The following is a 26818-nucleotide window of genomic DNA, read 5'->3' as shown; positions in this document are numbered from 1 at the left end:
ATACCCCTTCACCTCACCAAAACACGAGACATACATATACATTATCTTTAACATTATCATTATTTAGGCACTAGAAACTTATCTTAGCCTAACATTGCCTAGATTCAGGGGACGTTATTTTCCCAGTAAGCTAGCTATGTGTCCCTAGCTTCAAGCTGTAAACAAAATGCAGTGCCAGTTCTGGAGGCAGAGAACTTGGGTTCACATCCCACCTCGTAAGCTTAAGACTTGTGTGACCTTGGGCAAGCTAGTTAACCTCCCTAGGCCTTAGTTTCTTCATCTATAAAATGAATAGATAACTTCTGAGGCCCCTTCCAGCTATAGATCTGCAATCTCATGATGCCATGACCTGCCCAAGCAGTCAAAGTAATTAAAAATCAGGGCTATCCTGAACAAACCAGAAAGTCAGATCACCTGAAGTTAACGATATTTGTATTGCATGAATAAGTGCAGACAGGATCACACATTTTCCCAATGAGATTGCTGCTTAGAAAGTGAATCAGCAGAAATAATTCTGTTGCTTATCTCTCTGCCTTTCTACAGGCTGACTGTCCCAGAATGCTGTCCATTCTCATCTTCACTTCTTTGGATCCCTGACTTTATTCAGTGCCCATCTCCTGTGCCATCCCCTGCCAGAAGCCTTTTCCTGATCCTCCTAGCTTGTTGGGGCTCACTTGTTCCTCAGATTTTTGTGATATACTGGTTTACCTATTGTTTGCCCCCAGTGGAATGTAAACTTCTTGAGGGCAGAAATTATTTTTCATTTTGTCTCTGTATCCCTAATGCCTATCATGTACTTAATATTAATTCAATACTTAATAATAATTCCTAGTACGCAGTGGATAGGGCACCAGCCCTGGATTCAGAAGGACCTGAGTTCAAATCTAGCCTCAGACACATAACACTTACTAGCTATGTGACCCTGGGCAAGTCACGTAACCCCATTGCCTAGCCACAAAAAAAATAATAATAATAATGATTCCCAGTAAATGCTTGTTGGAAATAAGTATATGATCATAGAAGGGAATTTAATAGATCATTTCCTCCAGCCTCTTCTTTTAACTAAAGAGAAAACCTAGGCCCAGAAAGGCTTACTCAGGAACATATAGGAAATGGATGTGACATGTCTAACTTACATTAGATTGCTTACTGTTTCAGGGTGGGGAGAGAAAAAAGAGAGAGGGAGGGAGAGGTAGAATTTGGAATTCAAAACTTGGGGGGGAAAAAGGTTTTTAAATTGTTTTAACATGTTAATTGGGGAAAAAATAAAATATTATTTTTTTAAACAAGGGTGTGAGAGCTATACTTCAAACCTAGATCCTCTAGAACAGTTTATTGTCCACTCTCCCCTGAGTTGGCCTTGGAAGGAACAAGTTTGGAACAAGTTTATACACAAAAACAATATATGGCTTCCTACAGTTCTTGAGATTAAGCCTATTGGGGTAAAATCTTTTGTTACATTGTAATTGTATTATGTTGAATTTTTCTCACGGAAAGTCATTTTCATCGTGTTGGTATTGAAGTAGTCATCAGCCAGTATATAGGCGTATGTTTATATTATTTCATGTTCTCATATTCTGGAAGTATATATATATATATATATATATATATATATATGTATATATAACTTTCAGAATCTTAAAAACTGGGCCAGATCCATGGAGCGAGTGTTCTATTTCTTATAATAGAATGAAAGGGCATTTTATAGAAGATATGTTCATTGCACTCTCTGCTATTCACCTGTTTGGTTTTTTAAGCCCTTCATAACCTGAACTCTTCCTACCTTTCCAGTCTCTGCAATGCAGTAACCCTGGCCTCCTTGCTATTTCCATCTTTCTGCCAAAGCAGTATTGTTTAAACTTAAGAGACAACTGCATGGTACAGTGGATAGAACACTGGACCTGGAGTCAGGATAAAATCTGGCCTCAGACGCTTACTAGCTGTGTGACCCTGGGCAAGTCACTGAACCCCAATTGCCTCACCAAAAAGGGAAAAAAAAAGGATAGTAATGGGCAGCTAGGTGTTGTAGTGGATAGAATGCCAGGCCTAGAGACAGAAAGACTCATCTTCCTGAGTTCAAATATGGCTTCAGACACTTACTAGCTGTGTGACCGTGGGCAATTCACTTAACCCTGTTTGCCTCAGTTTGCTCATCTGTCAAATGAGCTAGTGCAGGAGATGGCAAACTACTCCATTATCTTTGCCAAAAAATCCCCAAATTGGGTCACAAAAAGTCAGACATGGCTGAAAAGGACTAAACTACAACAAAGATAAGAATAGCATCTACTTCCTCATGTTGTTGTGAGGATAAAATGAGATAATATTCATAAAGTGCTTTAAAGCAGACCTTAAAGTGCTATATAAATGCTAGCTATTGTTTTCATTAAACGGAGATCTAATCATGTCATTCTCCTATTCATTGACTCCAGTAGCTCCCTATTGCCTCTAGGACAAAATATAAATTCATTTGCCTTTTTAAGGGCTTCACAGCCTGGCCACACTTGTTTTCCAGTTGCATTGTACATTATTGCATTCTATATTATTCTGGCCTCCCATAATATTCCATCTTCCATCTTCAAGTCTTTGCAGTGACCGCTTTCTATCCCTAGAATGTATTCCCTTTTCACCAGGATCTCGTTGAATCTCTTTAAGACAGCTCAGACTCCATAAAGCCTTGACCAGTTCTCCCTCACTACCTACTACTAGTGCCCTTTCTCTATCTTATATTTACTTTGTATTATATATGTGTGCGTGTGTGCATAATTACATTTATATATTTATGTGTTATTTCACCCAATAGAATGTAAACTCTTCGAGAACAAGGATTATTTCTATTTTTATCTATGTCTCCATCACCTGGCAGGTAGTAGGCACTAAAATGCTTGTTGATTGTTTGATTGTCTAAAGCCAGGGTTCTGAACCTGATTTGTGTCATGGAGCCTTTTGGCATTCTGGTGAAGCCTTTGGACCCCTTCTCAGAGTAATGTTTTTTAAAGGCATAAAACAGTAAGGATTGTAGAAGAAACCAATTATAATGAAATACCATTAACAAAATATTAAAAACAGCAAGTTCATGGAGCCCAGGTTAAGAATCCCTGGTCTCACATCTTCTTAACCTTTACTCTTCATCGATAGCATGCTGTGATTGTTGAACTTAGGGAAACAGCTTGGTATAGTGAGAAGAGCAGTTTTGAGTCACAAGACCATTATTTAAATCCCAGCTCTGACATTTATTAACTTTGTAATTTAAGGCATTTAATCACTCTGGGTTTCTTCATCGGTAACATGGCAGTTGGGAGATGGGAGGAGGAAATCAAGTACTGGATCTCTAAGTTTCCTTCCTGTTCTAACTCTGTGGTTCCACTAAAATCTGATTTAACTTTGTATGCCAAGGTAGCACCACATATCAGAACACTATCTCAGTATGGTGGGGCCCCATCCTGCAAAGGCTCCCAGTGACCAGATGGCCTTCAGTCCTGGCTGTAGAGCCCATGATGGAGATCCCTGAATTCAGCGTGCTTTACTAATTAATGTTGTTGTGCATGTTTTCTTTAAGGTACCCCAGGCTTCACAGCATGGTCATTCGCTGCTACCTTCTCATTCAGCAGTACTCAGAAGCATTGATGGCCCTCACCACCATGGCATCTCTCCGAGACCACAGTACTCCAGAAACGCTCAGCATCATGGATGACCTCATCAGCTCGCCAGGGAAGGACAAGAGTGGGCGGGGGCACATGCTGATCATTAGGGTGCCTTCGGTGCAGCTGGCTATGCTGGCAAAGGAGAGGTTGCAGGAGGTGCGGGATAAGCTGGGCCTCCAGTACCGTTTTGAAATCCTCCTTGGGAACCCAGCTTCAGAACTGAATGTTGCCAGTCACTTTGTGGCACGATTAAAGGTTAGCAACAGATAAATGTTTCTACCTTCCATCTTACCAGTTATTCATTGTTTTTTTTTCCCAATCTAGCATGGATGCCTGAGACTTGATCTTTGTGACAATTATGAACAAATTCATTATTTGTTATTTTATTTGATATTTAGCATTTGATCTTCATGACAATTTTAAGAAAGGAGGCAGTGCGTGTGATATAGTGGGGAAATAAAAATAATAATAATAACCAGCATTTATATAGTACTTTATATATGTTATCTCATTTGATCTTCATAACAACCCTTTAAAGTAGGTTCTATAATTATCCTTATTTTGCAGATGAGGAGACTCAGACTTAGGTTAAATCACTTGCCCAGGGTCACATAGCAAATAAGTATCTGAGGTGGGATTTGAACTCTGATTGTCCTGACTCCCAAGTCCAGTGCTCTATCCGGTATGCCACTTAGCCTCTAGTTCTATAATTAGAGGACATAGATTCAAATTCTGTGTCTGACACTGCCTGCGTAACCCGAAGTCAGTCAGTCTCTCTGGGCCCAAGTTGCTTTATTTATAAAATGAGAGAATTGCATTAGATGGCCTCTAAGGTCCCTTGCAGTTCTAGATCTGTGATTCCTTTCTGAGGGACATAATTATCTTCATAATTATAGATACAGTTTTAGAAGATTCTGAGAGCAAGAATTATCCCAGCCTAGCCTAGTCTCATTCCAATTAACTTTAGTCTCTAACCTATCTTGGCTGACCCAGTCCAACCAAGGATTCTACCAAGACTCACTAGGTTTTGTGATTTCTAGGACGTCTTCAAGACAAGGTCTCCTCCCGGCTACCACCACTCAGTATCTTCAGCCTAGTATTCTTATTAGTTCAATTATTTTTAAAACTTGTTTTTATAGTATTTACCCCAATTATATGTAAAGACAATTTTTAACATTCATTTTTAGAAGATTTTTAGTTCCAGATTTTTCTCCCTGTCTCCCTCCTTTCCCCTCTTCCCAAAATGGTAAGCAGTTTGATACAGGTCATATATATGAAATCATATAAAATATATTTCCATGTTAATCACATTTGTGAAAGGAGAAACAGACCGAAAAGGGAAAAAAAAACATGAAAAAAGTAAAGTAAATGAAAGAAGTATGCTTCAATCTGTAGTCTGTTAATGAGGCCCAATTACAATCCACATATCAGTTGTTCCAAGGCACTTCTGTTCTCCTCATGTCCTCATCTTACTCCTTGGCTCCTCACCTTGTGTGGATGACCTTACTTTCCATTTTTACTCCTCTTCCTGTTCCTACTACTACTACTACTACTACTACTATACTACTACTACCACTACCACCACCACCACCACCACCACCACCACCACTACCACTACTACTACCACCACTAACTACTACTACTACTACTACTACTACTACTACTACTACTGCTACAGCTAACTAGAATTTATATGTTTTAACATTTGCAAAGCACTGAATGTGTTATTTCCTCTGACCCACAGAATATTCACTTGAGGTGCATGCTGAGTGATTTTCCCCAGGCCACATAGTAAGTCACCAAGGCAGCATCTAAACTCCTGCCTTTCTGACCTCAAGTCCATCCCCCCAGCACCACCTAGCTGCCTCTAAGGAGAGAGCCAACCATACTGAACTTAGATGACGCAGAGTCTTTCTGTCCTCACCTGTCCTTTCAGCTTCCCTTTCTGTCTCAGAGGCTTAAAGAACCCTTCCCTTAGTTAGTTTAAGTTTGCCTAATTTTCAACTCTAGCCTCTGGTTCAGGGCTCCCTGTCTTCAACCAGCTGTTTTGCTGTGTCCAATAATCAAAAGGAAATGATGTGGTACTGCTAAAAGCATTAGATTTAGAGTCAGGATGAGGATTCACATCCTGATTCTGCTGCTTACTATTTGTATGACCTTGAACAAGTCATTTCTGTTCTTGGCTTCAGTTTTCTCATCTGTGAAATAAAGGGATTGGTCTAAATAACTTCCAAGGGCCTTTCTGGCTCTAAAGCTAAGGTCCCTTTTTAGCATCTCTAGTTGATGTTCATGGTCTCTAGCTCTAGGTACAAAAAGGAAACGGTCGTATTGGGCCTAGCATTTACTGACTTTGTGCAATATGAGTATAACACACAGCCTTCTGTTTTGTCATGGATAAGCTAAGTTTGCTTCTCTTCAGCATCAAAGGGGCCCATCTAAAATAGGACCCATTCACTAATTTTCTTCTGTGGAGTTCCTGGTGTCAGGCTGAACGGCAACTGAGAACATAACAAATTATGCCAGGAGGTAGAAACTCTTGTCTTTTACGTAGTCTTAGTCAGCCATGAGGTGTGACATTTCATGGTTAAACATCGAATCTCCCTCTAAGTTTTCTGTAGTAATGTAACACATTCACAATTATGAATAATAGTAATTGATGAGATTTTAGCAAAGTGACGTTTAATTCATGGAATGAATAACAGTGAAATTTAAGACGCCCTTTTCACTCTACATGTCATTTTTCTTATGTTTCTACTAAGTTCTAAGACAATTGTAGTTACTCACAACACCTCAGATCCCACGAGTGGCAGGATATGTAGATCCCTGTCGTACGTCCCCGTTGCTGCTTTAAAGGCATGGTATATTCTGGCACTTATAATTTGTCCCAGTGGCAGTTTGGAGTATCTGCCCTTGAAGATTGTTGTTCTTCTGTCATTTCTGACTCTTTGTGACCCTATTCAGGTTTTCTTGGCAGTGGTTTGCCATTTCCTTTTCCAGTTCATTTTTAAAGATGAGGAAACTAAGGCAAATGGGGTTAAATGACTCACCCAGGGTCACGCAGCTAGTTAGGTGTCTGAAGCCAGATTTTAACTCAGGAAGATGAATCTTTCTGATTGTAGACCCAGTGCTTTATCCACTTGGCCACCTAGCTGCACTTGAAGGTACCAGGCCTTTAAGATGCTTAATGCCTAGCTATGTGGTAAGTATATTGCATAGGGTAACATTCGATAAATGTTTGTTGAATGAGACATAATGTATATACTGTTTGAACAATGCTAACAAAATAAGGAAGGTGAAGAAGTTCAGTCAGGTAACTAACTTCTTATGTTCTATGCCCTGTTGCTGCAGAGCGGTGAGAACTGGGCCTAAAGATATTTTTCTGGGGTTTCTAATAAGTACTTATCCTGTTTTAGTTATCCTGTAGTCATCTGTGCTAACTTGGGTAGCATATTTATACTCTCAGTCACTGGTTCAGAGTCCCTTAGGAGAAAACTAAAATCACCATATTAAGCTATTTTTTGCCCTAACAAAAATAAAATAAGAATGAAGGGCCTTTAAAGGCCTTGGTAGACCAGCATGTATCCTTTAAGGCGTACATCGACTGTGGGACCCTCTAACCAACATTCTGTTTAATTGCAAAGCCCCAGGGACATGAGTTTAATAACACATCCCAATCCAGAACTTCCCAGTGGACAGACACGTAGTTTGTTTCAGCCTCAAACAAGGTTCTTTTTTTTTACATCTCCAAAAGTAGAAATAGTATCCGGGCCCAGACCCAGTCTGTTTCTCTTCTCATCAGAGATATTGAAGTAGAATTTGCACAATAACTTGTTAGAAATGTTATTGAGGGGTTGGGACCAAATGACTTCTGAGGATCCAAACGACTCAGATTGTGAACCTCAGTGAACCCCCCAAGCAGTTCAGACCAGCCTAAACCAGAACCAGACCACCCCACGTGGATTCAGTAGACCATTCAGACTCGCCCAATCAGCTTCCTGCCATAGTCCAAAACTGCTGGAATATCCTGGGATAATTGCTTTCAGACTTGGTCTTGATGTTTGGTTCTTGCCTTGCATTCCATATAGCATCCCAGGGTTCTCCAGGACAGCCATAGGGAACCTTTGAAAGAAGGTGTCTGTGTGGTAGTCTTGTGTGGTTTGTATGATCGCCTACTCTTTCCAGGCCCCAACCCAACCCCCAATGTCCAAATGTCTTAAAATCTCAAAATTACCGGACAGATCAAGACCCTTTTGGTAACCTGATCTTTTAGCAGTTGGGAAAGTAGCTATGTGAAATTATTTATAAGATGCTTATACCATAAGCAAGACTGTAGCAGCCCTGCCAAGTAGTTCCCAGTTCACCAGTTTATTTCTTTACTGTTCCCCATTCTTTGGGGTAGAAGTAGGCTCATCTAATTGTCTACTATCTTTATTTCCATTACACCATCTCAGTTCTGTTTCTGACTGCCCTATTTTACATTTTATTCAATTTGTAATTTGCCTCAAATTCAAAAGAAATAGAGGGAGGGGCAAGTGGACAAATAGGCAGAGAGAGGGAGGGAAAGAAATTTCTCTATAAGGACAAATGAAGCCATTAAAAAAAAAAAAGGCTTCCTTGACATTGAGCTTCAAGGCCAGTGCTGGACTAAACATTTAGCCACACTGCTCTGACATTTATAAAACTGACAGTGTTTTAGTGTCTGAAACTCCTTTGGAGTATAATTTCATTCTAAACCCATAGTCAGTTGGTAGAGGTATCTGGGCAAGTAACTTTGTCAAAGAGAAAATATCTTTCTGTGATTGCAGTGCCACTAGCCAAGGTTGTGAATGACGTTTGTTATTTTTATCAATAAATAACTTGAAGACAAAACTTCTTGTAGCTATTCAGCAGTGCTACTGTTATCCCACTATTATGACCTGATTTCAGCGTACTTGGCAGTATAGTAGACTAATGAGGTTCCCAGGAGAAGCTGTTCAAATCCTATAGATAATAGGAAAGTAATGAGCAATCAGCACTAAAATAAACCCTGAAGTGCTTGAAAGGGAAAAAGGGAAGTAACGAACAGTGTCATTCCTCTTTCAAAGAATCTTTTCATGAGGGTGATTCAGCTAACAGGCATGTCAAATGAAGGAAGATTGAGTATGGCATAATACTCATATGGCAGATCTGTAAGGAAGGATGTTTTCCTGAAGCATCTTTTTTTGTAACGCTGTTTTATTTTTTTCTTTCTGATGAAATGAATTGTAAGATACCAGAAACCCTTTAAACTTGGATCTAATTACTCAAAATGGACAACTCCAAATGGTAGGCGAGCAAATTGTGCCATGCTCTTCTTCTGTCTTAAAATATGCCTGTTGAGGTTTCTCTGATGACAATTTCAAATTGAAGGAATTGTGGGTATATTTCTGAAGATTAGTTTCTTTTCTGTAGGCCTCCACTCTTCATCAGGACATAAGCAGATCACTATTCCCATTCTCAATCATAATTATCCAGTGACTTTTTAAAATTCTGGTTTTTACTTGGCACCCTCTGATTATTTTTAAGTGTGTCAGTATTCTGAATGCACGACTGTATTTTCATTAACCCCTGTATCTTTATGCCCTGCTCCTTGGTCTTCACTTTTGACCACCAGTATCACTAAATCTTAGAATCAGCTGGAGGGCTCAGTGGATAGAGTGCTGGGCCTGGAGTTAGGAAGATTTGAGTTTAAGTTTGGCCTCACACATTTACTAGCTGTGTGACCCTGGGCAAGTCCGTTAACCTCTATTTACCTAAATCCACTGGAGAAGGAAATGGCAAACCACTCCAGTATCTTTGCCAAGAAAACCCATGGACAGTATTGGCTATGGTCCATAGGGTCATGAGTCAGACACAATTGAACAACAATCTCTAAGCCAAGCCTAACTCTTGTTGTATAAACCCTTAATGGTAGCATAAACACAAGTCTTATGAATTTTATTTTAAAATAATAGTAATTGTAGTTATTCTAGAGAGTGAACTTTTTGCAGCAAAGTAACAACTAAGATAGAGGTAACATGATTATCACATTTGGACATCTTTAAGGAAGTTTAGATTTTCAGTGTTTTAGAGAATAACCTTTTGGAAAGGCTAGTAAGTTTGAAGACACCCCCCCCCCCGTCAGTAATTATTTATGTTGGTTGCTTTAAAGTAAACATAACAATTTATAATTTTTAAGCTGCTAAAAATAAAATAAAACAGACATGGAAAAGAGCTCCTAAGTAATATTATTTGGTGATTAGTTTTCCCAGTGAAAGGAGTATCTATTTGAATGAAATTTACAAATTCATCATTTATATAAAAAGCTGTCTTTTTTTTGGTCAAGTTGGAAGGCATTTATTTATTGGGATTACTGAGTGTTAGGCACTGTGGTAAGCACTGGGGATACCAAACACAGGAAAAGAGAAAGACAGTCCCTGTCTGTCTTCAAGGAGCTCACATTCTGACGGGAAAGACATGACATAAAAGGGAATTTTAAAATTGGGAGTGGGAAGGAAGAGACGAAGGTACCCACTGCAGAGGCATCGTAGAGAGAGTCTGGGAGAGTCATAGCCTGAAGAAGAATGAAGACATGGCTGGCCCAGGCATCTTCCTTCAAATGGAGGTTCTGAGAGAAATTAGCCAATAAGAGAGAGTGGCTTCAGGGCACTTCCAGTGTGTGAAGTCCAGGGACAGAGTGAGCTTCCGTGGTGAAGAAGTTTCTATGGCATGGTAGAGGAAGACCAGGAAAGTCCAGAGTGCAGCCTAGAAAGCAAGGAAAATGTACTGAGAGAAAAACTTCAGGGTGTCTATCTGTGAAGAGAGTGTCTTTGGGTCATTTTCATTAAGTCAGATCAGATAATCAAAAAATGTAGACTATTACATATTTCATTGTGTTTTATATCATTATCAAATAATAACAGATGACATTTGTTTTATTCTTCAAAATTTGCAAAGTGCTTCAAAACATGATCTCATCTGATACTCACACCACCCATTCTCTTTCTTGTTAATAGTAATCCAGTTAGAAATTGGAATGAAAACTACAAGTCACATTCTGCCTTGGACTGACTCCATCTGCACTTTGTTGGGGGATAATGTATTCCTATATTCCAAGGGTTCTTATATCTATGGATTAACTCTTCAGAGTAATGTTTTCAAATGTACAGAATAAAATATATAAGATTATAAAGAAAACCAGCTATATAAGAATACAGTTATCAAAATATTTCATTAAAAAAAGTTCATAGACTCTAGGTTAAAGAACCCTTAATCTCTCCTATTCATCTACTAAATTAGGGTTCCTTTGGGGTTGTAGCCTTGTCTAGAATTTACAGATTACACACAGCTAAGTGAAGATGGACCCTGAAATAGGAGAAATTTAATTTTACTAAATGGATTTCTTTCTGCAGAGCTGGAGAAGAAATGAACAAGAAGAGTGGGTCCCTCGGACCTATCAGGATTTAGAAGGTCTACCTTGTATCGTAATATTAACTGGAAAAGACCCTCTTGGAGAAACTTTTCCCAGGTACTGTTTAAACAACCACTTCTCACCCTCCACCAGTCACTGTTTAGAGTGAAAGGTTAAGGCCAAGAAAGGTTAATAACCATAGTTAGGGCTACCATTCCATTCTGTGTCAGTGCTTAGAGCACAGTTCTGTAGGGTTATAGGAAATATTGTCTGGTTTTCAGTCATCTGGCTGGTCCAGAGGCCACTACCTTAAAAAAAGAAGATACACTAGTTTTAGAGAAATCACAGGGTTAGAGGAGGCAAGCAGATGGGGAGGGCAGCTGCCACAACTGAATACTGCCTATTACTGGCAAAAAAAAGCACCTCTTTCTCTGGATGGCTGAAATAACATATCCTGTTGACCTGTTAACTCTGTTCCTTTTTTGTTGTGTGTGTTTTTTTGTTTTTGTTGTTGTTTGTTTGTGTTTTAGGCAATTGGGGTTAAGTGACTTGCCCAGGGTCACACAGCTAGTAAGTGTCAAGTGTTTGATCTGAGGCTAGATTTGAACTCAGGTCCTCCTGACTTCAGGGCCGGTGCTTTATCCACTGCGCCACCTAGCTGCTCCTGTTAACTCTATTCCTATTGACCCAAATATGTAACACAAAAAACATTTTGCTTTGGAAGCATCTGATTTTGGATAGAGACCCTGTTATCTTTGTGAGCAAAGCCTCACAGTGAGAGGATTACAGAAAGTGTTTAGAAAATTAGTCAGCTATCCATGGATTATTTGGTAAACTGTTTAAGCATCATGGAGAGAGAACATCCCCACCACATCTCCCTCTCACTTCTCAGCTTCAGGGGAAGGATCCTGTAAGCAAAGACAGCAGCAGGAAGGATCCCTGCTTCCAGGGGTAAGAATAGGTCCTGGAGAACCATACTGCTGGAGCAGTAGCCATGTGCACCTCCAGTAGTCTCCATAAGCAACCCTTCTCCCCATGCGCTGTTTTGTGGAGGTGGAAAGTGTCATTGTTGGTGATAAAGAGGGGATGGAGGCAGAAATAGTGCATGCTCTATGTCAGATCCAGTGCACATTAGGAATACCTCTTGCACATAAACAAATGTATGCACACAGCTATTCGCATTCAAAATGCAAAGTTCAGAAGAAGAAGAACATAAATCTTTTTTTTTTTTAAACAGGTCCTTGAAGTACTGTGACCTCCGGTTAATTGACTCAAGCTATTTAACTCGAACCGCCTTAGAACAGGAGGTGGGCCTGGCATGTTGCTATGTCTCTAAGGAAGTCATCCGAGGGCCCATCGTTGCCCTGGATCTTAGTGAGAAGGAGCATGAGAGAACCAGCATCAGCGAAAACGACTCTGATGAGCTGCTGATTGATTTGGAGAGGCCCCAGAGCAATAGCAGTGTGGTCACTGGAACTTCAGGTTAGCGGTTTGGTCCATCTTTCTTATCTCTTTCCTTAGGAGGGATTCTCCCAGAAGAGAAGCAAAGGGTATGAAGGCTTAAGGAGGGCCATTAATTAGCTGGGACCACAGAGTAGGTAGGGATAGAGCTTGCTTTTACAGTAGCCTTCAGTGACCTGTGTTACAGGGTTACTGGAAAAGGGTAATTTGTAATATGACAGCAAAGCATTTCATAAAAAAGCTGTCAACCACCCAAAGGGATTTTTATCTATTTCCACAATTTCCCCCTAAGCCTTAAGAGTATCAAGAAATATTGAAAAAATTATGTTGGATGTTATGGTAGGGTACAGTATTATTGGCCCTTAGCCAAATTCCTTCCAGTCCCAGAGGCTTTGAGCCTGTGTTTATTTGCTGGAATGACTTGGCTGGCTACTTCAGTGACAAATATTAACCCACCTGTGGTGTTAATATTATTTTTTCCTTCCTTCACCAAGATGGTGATTCTAAGTAGGACAGCTAGGCCTGGGTTATTTGTGCGGTTAGCCCTTTTCTTGGCTCTCTTAGTCCTTGCCTTAATTCTGTTCTCTAGTACAGTTGATGTAGCTGCTAATGGATTTCCCTCTCCCAGCTGCCCCCTTAGACTTCTCTGCACAAGGACTGGCTGACCAAATATATTGGGGAGAACATCTGAGTCCCAGGATTCTTTTTGAGGTAGTGAAGTCCATTGCTGGTAGTTTGTAAGAATCCCCCAGGTGATCTGCAGGCTGGTCTCTAATACAAATGTTTGTGATGTAATGTTAACAGAATCTGATCTAGATTAATGTTCTACTTAAAATAACATTCCTGATTGATGCCTCCTCAAAAGCAATATGGCTCTTTTATAGCAGTTGGTATTTTTTGGTAGTAGCTGGTGGGAATGAGTAAGTTAGTGATCCCTGAGATCTTTTGCCCCTCGAGAGGTGGTTTAGAGACTCAAAAAGTATGGAAACCACTATTCTGTTTGGTAGCGCCTTGCTCACACTCAGCCAGGAATTGAAAAGCCAACAGTATTCTCTGCCCAGCTTCCCTTTACCAGAAAAATGCTCTAGCTTGTTGGTATTACACATGCAGGCTCCATGTAGGCCATCAGAGACACAGGGATTTTGAGTGAGTAGCTTTGAAGATGGACTTGAAACAGAATCCTTCCCGTTGGTATAGCTGTCAGCTGACATTGACTTCTGGAGTATATCTTCCCCAAGCTCTAGAATGTTTGGTGTCCCTTCTTTACTGAGCATCCTTGGTGGATGGGTGGGTATTCTCCTCTTTTAGGTTCCATAGCAGAGAATGGAGTGAGCTCCTCTTGTGCAGCCCAGAAGCAAAGCTTCCAAAATGCGCCAACAGCTCAAGGCTTGATGAAGGGGTTACTCCAGAATCCCCCCCAGGAGAACCCTTGAAGCAAGAGTGTGATTCCCTGGGCCATCAGATGGCAAGCAGCACCACCTCCAAGCCTTCATCTTCCTCCTCCGCATCCCAGACTTTCCAGTGGCCAGGGCAGCCCGCCAAAGGCTGCAGGGGTTTGCATGTGTCCCTTCCGCGCATTGTGATACTATCCAAAGCTGCCTACTGCCTCCTGGGCTCTCAGAAGAGTGGGCAGTTGCCTTCCTCTTCTTCCCTCCTTCCCCACGCGGACGTGTCATGGGTGAGCTCTTTGAGACCCTTTCTGCACAAGGATATGACCAGTGAGGAGCAGTCTCTCTACTACCGCCAGTGGACAGCTGCCCGGCAGCATCATGCTGACTACAGCAACCAGGGGGATGCCACTGGTTCCCGGAGCTTCCATCCCCGCAGGCTGCTGCTCACAGGGCCCCCACAGGTAAGCACCCCCTGTCCAGAGCCTACTGTATGGATCCTGGCGGGAGTGAGCTGGGAGAAGGGGGAACAGATTTCTCAGAGCTGGAAATTGTGGGATAGGAACATCTAGCAGTGGCATAAGGGATGACCCAAAGAATAAGAATCACACAGTAATTCTAGTGTTGGAAATAAGCCAAGAGCATTATAAAAGAAACAAAACAGAGTTGTCTGTTCAAAGATTTTTATAGCACATTATTTCTTATTGCAAACCCCGCCCCCAAAACTAGAAGCAACCTATGTATGCCCAATAGGGAATTTCCGATAGGGATATTAAATAAATTGTGATACATTAATATTATGGAAAATTATAATGCAATTAAAATTGACCATATGAGGAATATAAAAAATGTGAAAAGTCCTTTAAGAAATAATCCAAAGCATCAGAACAGAACACATATGACAGAAAAGCTAATAATAAACATTTTAATGTTTGCAAAGCCCTTTACATATGTTATCTCATATTATCCTCATTTTACAGGTAAGGAAACTGAGGCAAACAGCAGTTAAGTGACTTGCTCAGGGTCACACAGCTAATGAATGTCTGAAGCTAGATTTGAGCTCAGGTATTCCTGACTCCAGGCCCAGTGCTCTATCCACAGAGCTACCTTGTACCTCTTTAACAAATAAATACAGCACATTTTAAAAAGAGAGAAAAAATGAATAAGAATGAATGAATAGACCAAGAATCTTGATGGAGACATAGAATAACTGTAAAGTTGTGATGTGTTAGGTACTGAAATCATTTATGTAAATGTAAATAGTTGTAAATCAACTCTAATTGGATATATTCATGTTTAATATAAAACTTAGAATAAGTCATTAATTAAAAAAAAAAAGTAGGGACCAAACTCGTTGTTCGTGGCCCTTGAGGACAGAACTATGGGTAAAAGTTATGTGGAGGCAGATTTCAGCTCAGTGAATGGACAGATTTCCTGATATTTAGAGATGTTCGTAAAAGGAACAGGATGCTTTGGTAGGTAATGAATTCCTTGTCACTCTAGGTATCTAAGCAAAAGCTTAAAAACTTGTAGTTGGGAATACTATAAAAACAATTCATGTTTTAGCTTATTATTATTAATAGCAATAATGATAATAATAGCTGGCATTTATAAAGAAATTTAAGGTTTGCATAGTGCTTTATGAATATTATTTCATTTTATCCTCATAATGACATGGGGAATAGATGTTATTATTATCTTCATCTGTAAAATGAAAAAACTGAGACAATCAGGGGTTAAATGACTTGCCCAGTGTCACACAGCTGCTAAGTAGTTAAGGTCAGATTTGAACTCGGATCTTCCACAGAAATACCTCAGTGCTTAATGTAGTAGATGACCTCTTATGTGTCTTCCAATTCTAAATCCTATAATTCTAAAAACCATCAGCTTTACCAATAGGAAATGATGGAAATTATTATGAAAATATTTTTACTGAATTTTGTATTTATTTTATATTTTATTCTTCTTAGTTTTTTATGTGTTTAGAAAAAAAGAAAGAAAAGAAATAGCATCCCTTCTGAGTTAGAAGTAACTGATGCATTTTTTTTACTAATGTAATGTTTGTGTATTATTAACGAAATGTTTAATTTTTTTCCCTCTTCCCACTCTGTTCTCCTCCTGCCTCAAAATGTTTCCATCAGGTGGGAAAGACTGGCTCCTATCTGCAGTTCCTCAGGATTCTCTTCCGCATGCTCATCAGGTTACTGGAGGTTGATGTGTATACGAGGAAGAGATTAATATCAGTAAGTATGGTACAAGAATTCTCAGAGGCCTTTTCATGAGGTAAAGTGTAGGAGGGAAAGGTGAAGGGAGAGTATAGATTATAAAGAAAATTAAATTGTCCCATGTTTCTGACATTTTCTGGTGTTTCATTTGTAAAAGCCTTTTGATGGCTTCTTTTGTATCCCCAGCAGGCATCGTGCTGGGCGAATTAATAGGTGCCTAGTAACTATTTGTTGAGTGAATGAACGGAAAAGCATTTGTTCAGCACTCAGCTATGTGCCCAGAGAGAGAGAGAGAAAAGTGAGCTGGGCCCTGCTTCCAAAAGAAGTTCATATTCTAAAAGTGGGGGAGAAGATCCACATAGAAGGGTCTGCCTGAAAGGAAAATGGAAAGGCCCTTTGGGCTATACCATCAAGGCAGATGGTAATGAGTGGATGAAAGAACAGAGGCTGGTGGGAGATCATAAAATTTAATGCTGTCACGTTCTTATACTGTGTTGCCTAAGCAGCCAGAATGTATTCTTATCTTCAGTCAGCCTGTCTCTCATGGGCTTTCTCCCTATTTCTATTAACAAGGCAATTAAATGGCAAAGGAAATTGGAATTTAAAATCATTTCCTTATTTCCAATAAGATATAGGGAACAGTGCTCGATGAGGGTAGTAGTCAAACAGAAGAATATTATTGCTAAGAAGAATAATAATAATCCAAGTTTATATAGAGTTTTAAGGTTTATAAAGTGTTTTGCTTTCAGCATTGTAAAGCAAGTAAGTAGAGACTTCCTCCTTTGGGTGAGAAGGAGAAGGAAGTTCAGTAACTTTAACTTTAACTCTCCATATCTGTTTTCCAGTTTGGTCTCTGTCTTTTCACTCTCCAAAGTTTGAGCATCTTGCTCCTCTAGTCCTGAGTCTAACAATGAGATGGATGCTAGGGAAGAATGATATTCTGTCCCATCAACATCTAGAAATGGATCAGGTGCTGGTCTAGTCAGGAGCATGCTGGAGCCGACTTATATTGGCTTAGGAGAGCTGATTGTTAAAAATCTTCCATGCAAAGGGGCAGCTAGGTGGCATAGTGGATAGAGTTCTGGCCTTGGAGGATATGAGTTCAAGTCCAGTCTCAGACACAAGACACTTACCAGCTGTGTAACCCTGGGCAATTCACTTAACCCCAGTTGCCTCACTAAAAAAGCAAAAAAAAAAATTTCTGTGCAAGCATTTGTGCTTCAGAAATTGGCGAATGCTTCAAGTTGGGGTTTGATATATTACCTTGTTAAGTTGTCTAGACTTGAGAAAATGATGGAGAAATTTTTTATAATAGAGATTAAACTTTAGAGTGTCATGCATACTTTTTAAAAAACTTTTTAAAAATTCTACAGAAAACCATTCGTTAAACCTTTACCAACATCCCCTGAATCCATCCCTAGTGGGATACAGCCACAACAGGGAAGGCCTGTGAGTTCTGCTCCAATATAGATTAGACCTTTAGGGTCTAGACTGGTTCCTTAAAATTAATCTAGAATATTCACTCCAAGGCAGTACTGAATTAGACTAGCCACCTTAGATTAGGTAGGTTACTTTCTGATTGTCCTGTAACATTAATGAAACATTACCCTTGCAGTACTTTCCTTTTTTCATATGTGTAAAAGATAGTATACTCTCAAGAAATGTTTTATTCTTATTTTTCATTGAAGGGGGCAATGAAGGGAGAGAAAAAAAGACATATATACATTCACAAGCAGGATACTTTTCCCCTTCCCCAGTTTATATTCATGCTTGTAGATCATCCCACTCTACCCTCTCTCCCCTTAGTTCCAAGATGAGACAGATGCCCATTATCCCATAAAGTGGGCTGAAACCTCTAGCTGGACTCTGAAGACTATGTGAGGTCCTTGGCATGCTCCTAAATGGGGCTGGACCAGACCTCTAAGGACTACTCCAGACACAGGCTAATCCTTCAGTCTTCTGCTCTGGAGCCAAACTAGAATTAAATTTGTTTCCAGAGGAAAGGAGCAAGATGCTTTTAATCCCAGTCGTTTTACTTCTCCTATAACATCCCTAGTGCCCCTGAAGAAACTTCAGCTGTCTTATTTCCTTACTTCAGAAATTCCATGCCATTCCATTCAACATTTGTTAAGTGCCTACTAGGTGCAAGGCACTGTGGAATCTTTACCACTGAGTATTCCCTCTACTTGTGTAGATCACAAGGGCAGCTAGATGGATAGAGAGAGCACTGGGTCAGAAAGACCAGAGTTTGAATCCAGCCTCAGATATTTATTAGCTGTGTGACCCTGAGCAAGTCACTTACCTGCTGCCTGCCTCAGTTTCTTCAGCTATAAAATGGGGATAATAACATTACCTACCTCCCAGGGTTGTTGTGAGAATCAGTTGAGATAATATTTGTAAAGCATTTGTATTGCCCGGCACATCGTAAATACTACATAAAAAATGCATAGTCTTTTCTACTTCATGCTATATTATTGTGAGTTGCTCTAGAAAAAAAAAAAGATGACCTCATGAACAGCCTTCCAGTGATTGGCTTCTATGTGCTTAGCTAGTGTATTTTTTGTGTGTGTTTTTAGTTGTTTTTCAGTTGTGTCCAACTCTTTGTGACCCCATTTGGGGTTTTCTTATCAAACATTCTGGAGTGGTTTGCCATTTTCTTCTCCAGCTCATTTTACAGATGAGGAAATCGAGGCAAACAAGGTTAAGTGACTTGCCCACGGTCACACAGCTAGTATCTGAGGCCAGATTTGAACTCATGAAGATGAGTCTTTCTGGCTCCAGGCCCAGCACTCTATCCACTGCACCACCTAGCTAGGCTAGTCCTTAAACAAATTATACAGTCCACCACTGGCCTATATCACTTGATGGCTGGACCTAGCTAAACTTTTGTCCCCCAGGAGAAACCTTTGATAACCTAAGACCACCTTCTTAGCACAGTGTGACACCAGACTGAATAGGATTTTAGTGACGATTTCTGTAATATGTCATAACCATTTGGGACTTTAATCTGCAATGATAAGTTTAAGACAATTGAGCTATGAACCAAGGCAGATGAGAAAATCTAGATCTTTTTAGTAAATGGTTCTTTTTGGCTAGTTCACTTTAATACTCCTCCTGCCTCCCATTATTAGGACAGACATAAATATACTTTTGAAAAGACACACTGAAATATTCCTACAGCAGTGTTCACAGATGAATAAGTAATGTTGTTATATGGGACAAAAGAGTAATTCCTGCAATCATGCTTTTTTGGAAGATTTTTCCTCTTTTCCTTTGTCATTGAAAGTCAATATAAATTATTTTTCCTTGCCTGCAAATTTTATTTGATTATAGCATTCTGTTATGAACTAAAGAAAATTTTGGGGAAACTAGCACATGTACATTTGGGGACCCATGTGAATTTTAAGATTGAAAATACATTAAATTTGAAAGATTCTACACATGTGCAGTTCTAACTTGGTTAAACTAAAGGCTCAGAATGACTTGATGGTGAGATACCGTTTGGTGTTAGAAGGCCAGAATATTGGGAAAGTTCAGGCAAGCAGCATTATTCCTACAGCAACTGTATGCTGATTGGTCTGGGTAATTCTAGACTTAGAAATTGGCTCCATGGATTTCTGGATCTCTAAATCGAGGGGGTGAGTAACAAAAGCTGCATAATGGGGCTGCATTTTCCAGTGCACAAATCTGACAACCTTATTCTGATTTTTTGTCTACTCTGTAACAGAAGATTCCCCCATTTTTCTGAAATGTATCTTTCTGACCTCTTCAGTCTTTGCTTTTTATGATTTTCATTCCTTCCTGGTTTGCACAAAGTCTGACACCTCTGTCTGATCTCTGCTTTAGGTCACAGTGAGAGCAGTGAGATCACTCTGTCAGAAAGGGATCCATGGCCCGACATTGAGAACTTTGGCAAAATGCCTTTTGATGTCAGTGTACATGATCCCAAGTACCATCTGATAAGTCCAGTGTTCACTGAAAAGTTGGCTGGAATCAAGCAAGGTTAGTGCAAATTGAGTCATACTTTCCAGTGCTAAATGTCAAGGTTCCAGAGAGTCTGGGGAGTTGGTCTCCTGGAACAGGCTGATCTCTAAGAGCGGCCTATGGAGATTGTGTGGGTATGGGTGTGTGTAAGCACGCGTGTGTGTGTGTCTACATCCATGTGTGCACTCTATTACATGAGCTCTCACTCCCTTTATTAGCTCTTTTTCTCTCCCTCCTTCCTTTCTTCCTTCCTTCCCTCTCTTTCTCACTCATGCATAAATCACAAGCTTTGATTTTCAAAACCATAGCTGAAGCCTCTAATTGTAGGAGAAAACCCCTTCTACTTCAGCTAGTTAGGACTCAGGAATGGGTTCTTCTCCTCACGTGTAGTCAGGCCTTGTGAATGAATCATAGGGTGGGTTTTTCCCTCCTTGTGCACAGAAGCAAAAAAGGATGCCAAATTTGAGGAGTCCAGGAAACGAGAAACCGTCTCCATGATGCTGACCAAATATGCTGCTTACAACACATTCCATCACTGCGAACAATGCCACCAATACATGGACATTAGCCCTGCATCCCAGGTGAGGCTTACTCGTCCCTGCTACTGGTATTTAAGCAGGGCTGGGAGAGGGATTCTCAAATAGGATATAAATTGAGGAATGGAGAGAGGGAAAATTGTATTCCTGTTTATGACAGAGACTTTCCATAGGGTTTTCCCAGCATAGTCTTGGTAGAGACTTAGACATGATAATGTAAAAGCTCTGTTGACCAGTGCCCAGAATGTGTGATGCAACAATCTGGAAAAGTTTGGGTTTGCTTGTTTTTCATTAGTTAGGGGCAGAGAATATTGTTCTACATTGTATCTAAAAGCATTTCATGTGTGATACACCTTGATTTTAGACTAGAAAGACTATGCTTAAATAATTGGAGTGTAGGAGTATAGATAACTAGGAAAGTTGTATTTTTTTTTAATTTACCCTTCATTGATCAAAATAATGCCACTGACTCTGAGTTATATTTCTGTTTGGCTCCTGAACTGGCCACTACATTGCCCTGAGCCAGCAATGTTCTTATCCCAGCATGGAATGCAATTGATGAAGGAGCTTGGAAAATAGAATTATTTGTTGCTGTTTGCAGCAACAATCAAATAGAGAAACATGAGCTCACTTACCATTATCATAGCACCTTCTTATGGCATATTTGAGAAGCAAAGATGAAGTCCAGAGGAAGCTACCCACATCTTGGGGAGTAAAGCACTTCTCTCTCCACTGTACCTGGGGAAAAATTATTCTGCTGTTAATGGATCAGAATAACTTTCCTCCCTTAAATACCTCTAGCTATGAAGAATAGGTCTACCAGCCCAAGAAAAAATAAACAGAAGGTAGATCTCCTGGTTCAGGTTGACCATTGTTTCCCCATAGTTCTTCATTCAGTCTTAGCTAAAGCTATAAATGGATTGGTAGTAAAACTGTGATGCATCTGTAGAATCTTTGTTTAGTTTTACTTGTTAGTAATAATAATAGTTGCTATGTATGTGTTTGTGTGTATGTGCTATCACTTTAAGATCTACAAAAGGCTTTATGTATTTGCTCCTCACACAACTCTTGGAGGTAGATGTTATTATTATTCCCATTTTACAAATGAGGAAACTGAGGCAGATGGAAATTATGTGACTTGTCCAGGGTCACATGGCTAGTAAGTGTCCAAACTCATACCTTCCTGACTCCAAGTCCATAACTCTATACACGGTGACTCCTAGCTACCAAAAATATCATGGGGCTACACAAAATGTGCACATGTGCACAAAATGTCCATTTGTAGTAAAATGTGCTTTCAAAAAAAAAAGTTTAAAATATTGATGTGTTTTTCTGTGTGATATGGGTAATAGTTGAATTGTCACACATATAGTATTTAGACAGTTATACATGTGATTATTTTCTTTTACGGAATATAATAGTTATTCCTAAATCAACAGACCTAACTCCCTCCTGGTATCATGCAGATAAAACTGACAAATTATCCTTGAATCGAGTCAAGTCTTGGCAGCTTCATTTAAGTTTTTGTAAGGCATGTGAAGATATCAGCTAGAATCAGTCACTGGAATCAGTTACTGAAAGAGCATGGAATATACCCTTCTCTAGAAGTTATTAGACTTCTGTTTGTCTTGGGATGGGTCATTTGCCCCTGATTGAATCTGCAGCTTTTTGTTGTTCAGTTGGGGCCAATTCTTCATGAGTCCATTTGGGGTTTTCTTGGCAAAGACACTGGGGTGCCATTTCTTCCTCCAGGTCATTTTACAGATGAGGAAACTGAGGCAAACAGGATTAAGTGATTTGCCTAGGGTCACACAGCTAGTAAGTATCTGAAGCTAGATTTGAACTCAGTTCTTCCTGACTCTAGGCTCAGTGCTCTATGCACTTCACTGCCTGGCTGCCCTGCTGGGCATCATAGTCCGGTGGAAAAGAAGAATCAGAAGCCCCTGGTTCAAACACCAACAGCTGCTACTTTTGTTACCTGGGCAAGCAGCAACCTCTCTGCATCTCAGTTCCTTCATTTTTCATGTAGGAGGTTGGACTAAATGATCTCTAAGGCCTCTTCCAACTCTGTAATCTTATGACCTATAGAAAACAAAAGCATTTTTCTCCCTACAGTTTGTTGAACATTTAGAATAGAACAAGATTTTAAATTTTACAAAAGTAAACAAAGTTCAAAGGAAACATACAAAATTCATATTAAGCAGCAGCTTTTCTGTTAATGCTGTGGAGATGTGTCAAAATGAACAATGCTTGTCCACTGTGGTTCTTTCTGTGTTGAGCATACAGACTTGGGCTTTAGAGGATTTCACATTCTTAGTTACTATTAATCCGGACCCAGTTACTTTCTTAGAAAACAAAGTGAGAGGTGTGACCAACCTTCCTGCAAACCTTAAGTTTACATTCCTTTCCCCTTTGCTTTGCCAATGCAGATGTCTGACTCCACCCTTCATGCATTCACATTCTCTTCCTCCATGTTGGGAGAGGAGGTTCAGCTCCACTTCATCATCCCCAAATCCAAAGAAAACCATTTTGTCTTCAGCAAGCAAGGCAAACACCTGGAGAGTATGCGGCTGCCTCTGGTGTCTGACAAGGTGGGTGAGCATCGTGTTCAGCCACAGGAAGTGGGAGATGGGGGGAGGCTTCTAGAACTGCTTAAGCCTAGTATGTTTTCCCTTTCAGCAGAATTTGAATGTAGTCAAGAGCCCGATCTTCACTCCCTCAAGTGGACGACATGAACAAGGCCTGCTAAACCTTTACCATGCAATGGAAGGCATCAGCCACCTTCACCTCCTAGTGATCAAAGAGTATGAGATGCCACTATATCGCAAATACTGGCCCAACCACATCATGCTGGTGCTTCCCGGCACATTCAACAATGCTGGTGTGGGTAAGCAGTTACACATCTTATGGAACCTTAAGTGAGAAACCTAACTTCTTTGTTTCATCCTTATGGCCTGAAACCCAGGAACTAGCAGCAATTTAGGATTAAGGAATACTGGGTTCCTCCTAAGAGCACGTTCCACTGGTCTTTGTCACATCTTTGAAGTAGGAAATGGGGAGTTTTTTAGTTGAACTTTTCCCCTGCCCCTCTCTATTTAGTACCATGTTCCCTTAAAAGGACTAGTCTCTGAGGAAGAAGTCATCAGACTGAAAAGTATTTTAGGATACTCCCTTATATATGCTTATGAAATGTCATGGAGTGATCCTGTAGTGCAGTAGTTTAACAGTTAGAGATAGCTTGCCCCCATGTTCCAGGGATCACTGTCATTCCAGTTTAGGCCCTAAGGGTACAGTTTCGAGCTGCGAAACATCAATGGAGCCCATTCCCATCTAAAGAGGCTCCAGGAGGCCCAGTCCTGCCTGCATCACCTATAGTTTCATGGACACAAGAGGCCAAGCCAGCTCTTAGGACCAGCTTCAGAACACATAATATTATTGATGCTGATAATGTCCATCTGATTGACCAATAAAGGTGTTGGGAACAATCTTTAGTGCTCATCCTGAGTAAATTAGGAGCAAAGGACTGAATGTTTTCTCACTGTAACCTAAAGCAGAGATCAAACAGAGATGTCAGAACTTCCCGCTGCAGAGAGCTTGGGCAATACAGCTGTTAAGGGAATGTGGCAATGTCTGGAAACCTCTAACCAAATCTGCCGTCCAGAGCAGTTGTTGCTCTGCTTACTGGGCCATGGCTGTCCAGTTCACAATGAAGCTTTCCAAGGTTTAAGATAAGCTGCTCGATAGTGGTTAATCAGCAGATTGACCTTTCAAGGGGAAGTGATGACAGCTGGTAATTCACTTGACTCTTTGCCCAAATTAAACTATCACAGTGCCAGCAGAGTAGCATACCTGAAACAGTAGTTCAGAAGCAGAGCTCTCACCATCTACATATTTTCTCTCTATAGCTTTCTCTGCTCTGATAATCATTTTTTTCCTCCCTCTGCCATCTGATCTTATCCTTTTTTCTCCCTGCTTCTCTTTTCCTTTCCCCTTTCTCCTTTAACCTCCCTTAATCTCACACATTTTCAAAGATTAGTCATATGTCTTAAAGACTATTTTATATTCCCTGTTCTGAATTCTAAATTTCATGACTTGAACCTCTTGCATTTTTCTCTCTCAAAAAATAATTAGCTCATTATAAAACTAACAAAATTAAATTACTTTTTACTTGCATCCTGCTCTCCTTTGAGTTTTTGTCAGCCACTGGTTTCTCTATCCTTTTGCTAGAAATAAATAGCAAATTTTACACACACACACCCGTTTTTTTGGCTCTAGTCTTTCTGCTGTTTTTGTTTGGAGAACATACTAGTCCTAGCTTCTTTGGTGTCTGTGGAATATCTTTTAGTGATGGGTTCTGGTTTTTTTTTATATAAATTTATTTATTTTTAGTTTTCAACATTTACTCCCACAAGTTTTTGAATTCCAAATTTTCACCCCATCTCCCCCTCCCCCACCCCACGATGGCATGCATTCTGAATACCCCTTCCCCTAGTCTGTCCTCTCTTCTATCTCTCTCTCTCCCCTTCTCTTATCCCCTTCCCCTTCTATTTTCCTGTAGGGCAGGATAGACTTCTGTACCCCATTTCCTGTATTTCTTATTTCCCAGTAGCATGTGAAAACATTTTTTTTAGACATATGTTTTTAAAACTTCAGGTTTCAAATTTTCTCTCTTCCTCCCTCCCCACCCACCCTCATTGAAAAGGCAAGCAACTCAATATAGGTTGTACATGTGCAGTTATGCAAAACACTTCCATAGTAGACATGTTGTGAAAAACTAACTCTATTTCCCTTAATCCTATCCTGCCCCCCCATTTATTCTATTCTTTCTTTTGACCCTGTCCCTCCTCAGAAGTATTTACTTCTGATTACCCCTTTCCCAATCTGCCCTCCTCTCTATCATCCCCCTGCTCTCTTGTCCCTTTCCCCCTATTTTCCTGTAGGGTAAGACAGATTTCCACCCAATTGAATGTGTATGTTATTCCCTCCTTAAGCCAAATCCTATGAGAATAAGATTCACTCATTCCCTCTCACCTTCCCCTGTTTCCCCTCCACTGTAAGAGACTTTTCTTTTCTGTTTTTTTTTTGTGAGATAATTTACCCAGTTCTCTCTCCCTTTCTTCTCCTAGATTAATCTTCTCTCATCCCTTAATTTATGACCCCTTAATCTTCAACTCACCCTGTGCCCTCTATCTGTCTGTCTACATATACATACATATAATTTTTTTCCTCCAACTACCCTAATACTGACAAAGGTCTCATGAGTTATAAATATCATCTTTCCATGCAGGAATGTAAACAGTTCAATCTTAATAACTCTCTTATGATTTCTCTTTCCTGTTTACCTCTTCATGTTCCACTTGAGTCCTGTATTTGAAAGTCAAATTTTCTATTCAGCTCTGGTCTTTTTATCAAGAATGCTTGAAAGTCCTCTATTTCACTGAATGACCATTTTTTTCCCCTGAAGGATTATACTCAGTTTTGCTGGGTAGGTGATTCTTGGTTGTAATCCTATCTCCTTTGCCCTCCAGAATATTATATTCCATGCCCTGCGGTCCTTTAATGTAGAAGCTGCTAAATCTTGTGTTATTCTGATTGTGTTTCCACAGTACTTGAACTGTTTCCTTCTGGCAGCTTGTAAGATTTTCTCCTTGACCTGGGATGATGGGTTCTCTTTTAAAAGTCTGAACAGCTTCTCTGACCTCTTCAGATTATTTTCTTCTTGAATCCTTCCTATTCTCTCTCTGTCTTTTTTTCCCCTTTCATTTATTTCTCATGTATTCCTTCTCTCTGAAAAATGAGTGGGATCGATTAGGTGGTCCCTGCTAGCAGTAAATTTGGCTTCTTATTCAAGGCCATCTCTTTTACATCACAAGGTGCAAATAAAAGATAATATATTGCATCTAGTTAGTTAAATGAGAGTAAAGAGGATAAACCTGAAAACTCCTAAGGCTAAAAGGAATACAAAATACAGAGTAGGGAGGCCCACTTCGAAGGGTAGCCTTGCCTTCTGGCCTTCAAGATAAGCAAGAGTTTTCTAGAAGAATACTAACAACAGCTGGTAATTATATGGCACTTTAAGGTTTAATAAAGCACATTTATTATCTCATTTAATCCTCCCCAAAACCCACTGAATTAGGTACTGCAGGCATTATTATTCCCCATTTTACAGATGAGG

General features: G+C 40.0%; 1 protein-coding gene across 1 annotated transcript in view; it reads left to right on the top strand.

Annotated features, from left to right (window-relative positions):
• GREB1L (GREB1 like retinoic acid receptor coactivator) overlaps nucleotides 1-26818 on the top strand; it is a 130507-nt gene that overhangs the window by 87766 nt on the left and 15923 nt on the right. Inside the window, 10 exon segments of the mRNA XM_078153473.1 lie at nucleotides 3557-3896; nucleotides 11051-11166; nucleotides 12287-12531; nucleotides 13819-13878; nucleotides 13881-14362; nucleotides 16040-16145; nucleotides 19970-20125; nucleotides 20549-20688; nucleotides 23073-23234; nucleotides 23326-23530. Of these exon segments, the coding sequence (XP_078009599.1) occupies nucleotides 3557-3896; nucleotides 11051-11166; nucleotides 12287-12531; nucleotides 13819-13878; nucleotides 13881-14362; nucleotides 16040-16145; nucleotides 19970-20125; nucleotides 20549-20688; nucleotides 23073-23234; nucleotides 23326-23530 (2012 nt within the window).

Source organism: Phascolarctos cinereus, unplaced genomic scaffold (genome assembly GCF_003287225.1).
Source record: "Phascolarctos cinereus isolate Bilbo 61053 unplaced genomic scaffold, phaCin_HiC Scaffold_4;HRSCAF=312, whole genome shotgun sequence".
Classification (NCBI taxonomy): Eukaryota; Metazoa; Chordata; class Mammalia; order Diprotodontia; family Phascolarctidae; genus Phascolarctos; species Phascolarctos cinereus.
This window is presented reverse-complemented; position numbering and strand designations above follow the sequence as displayed.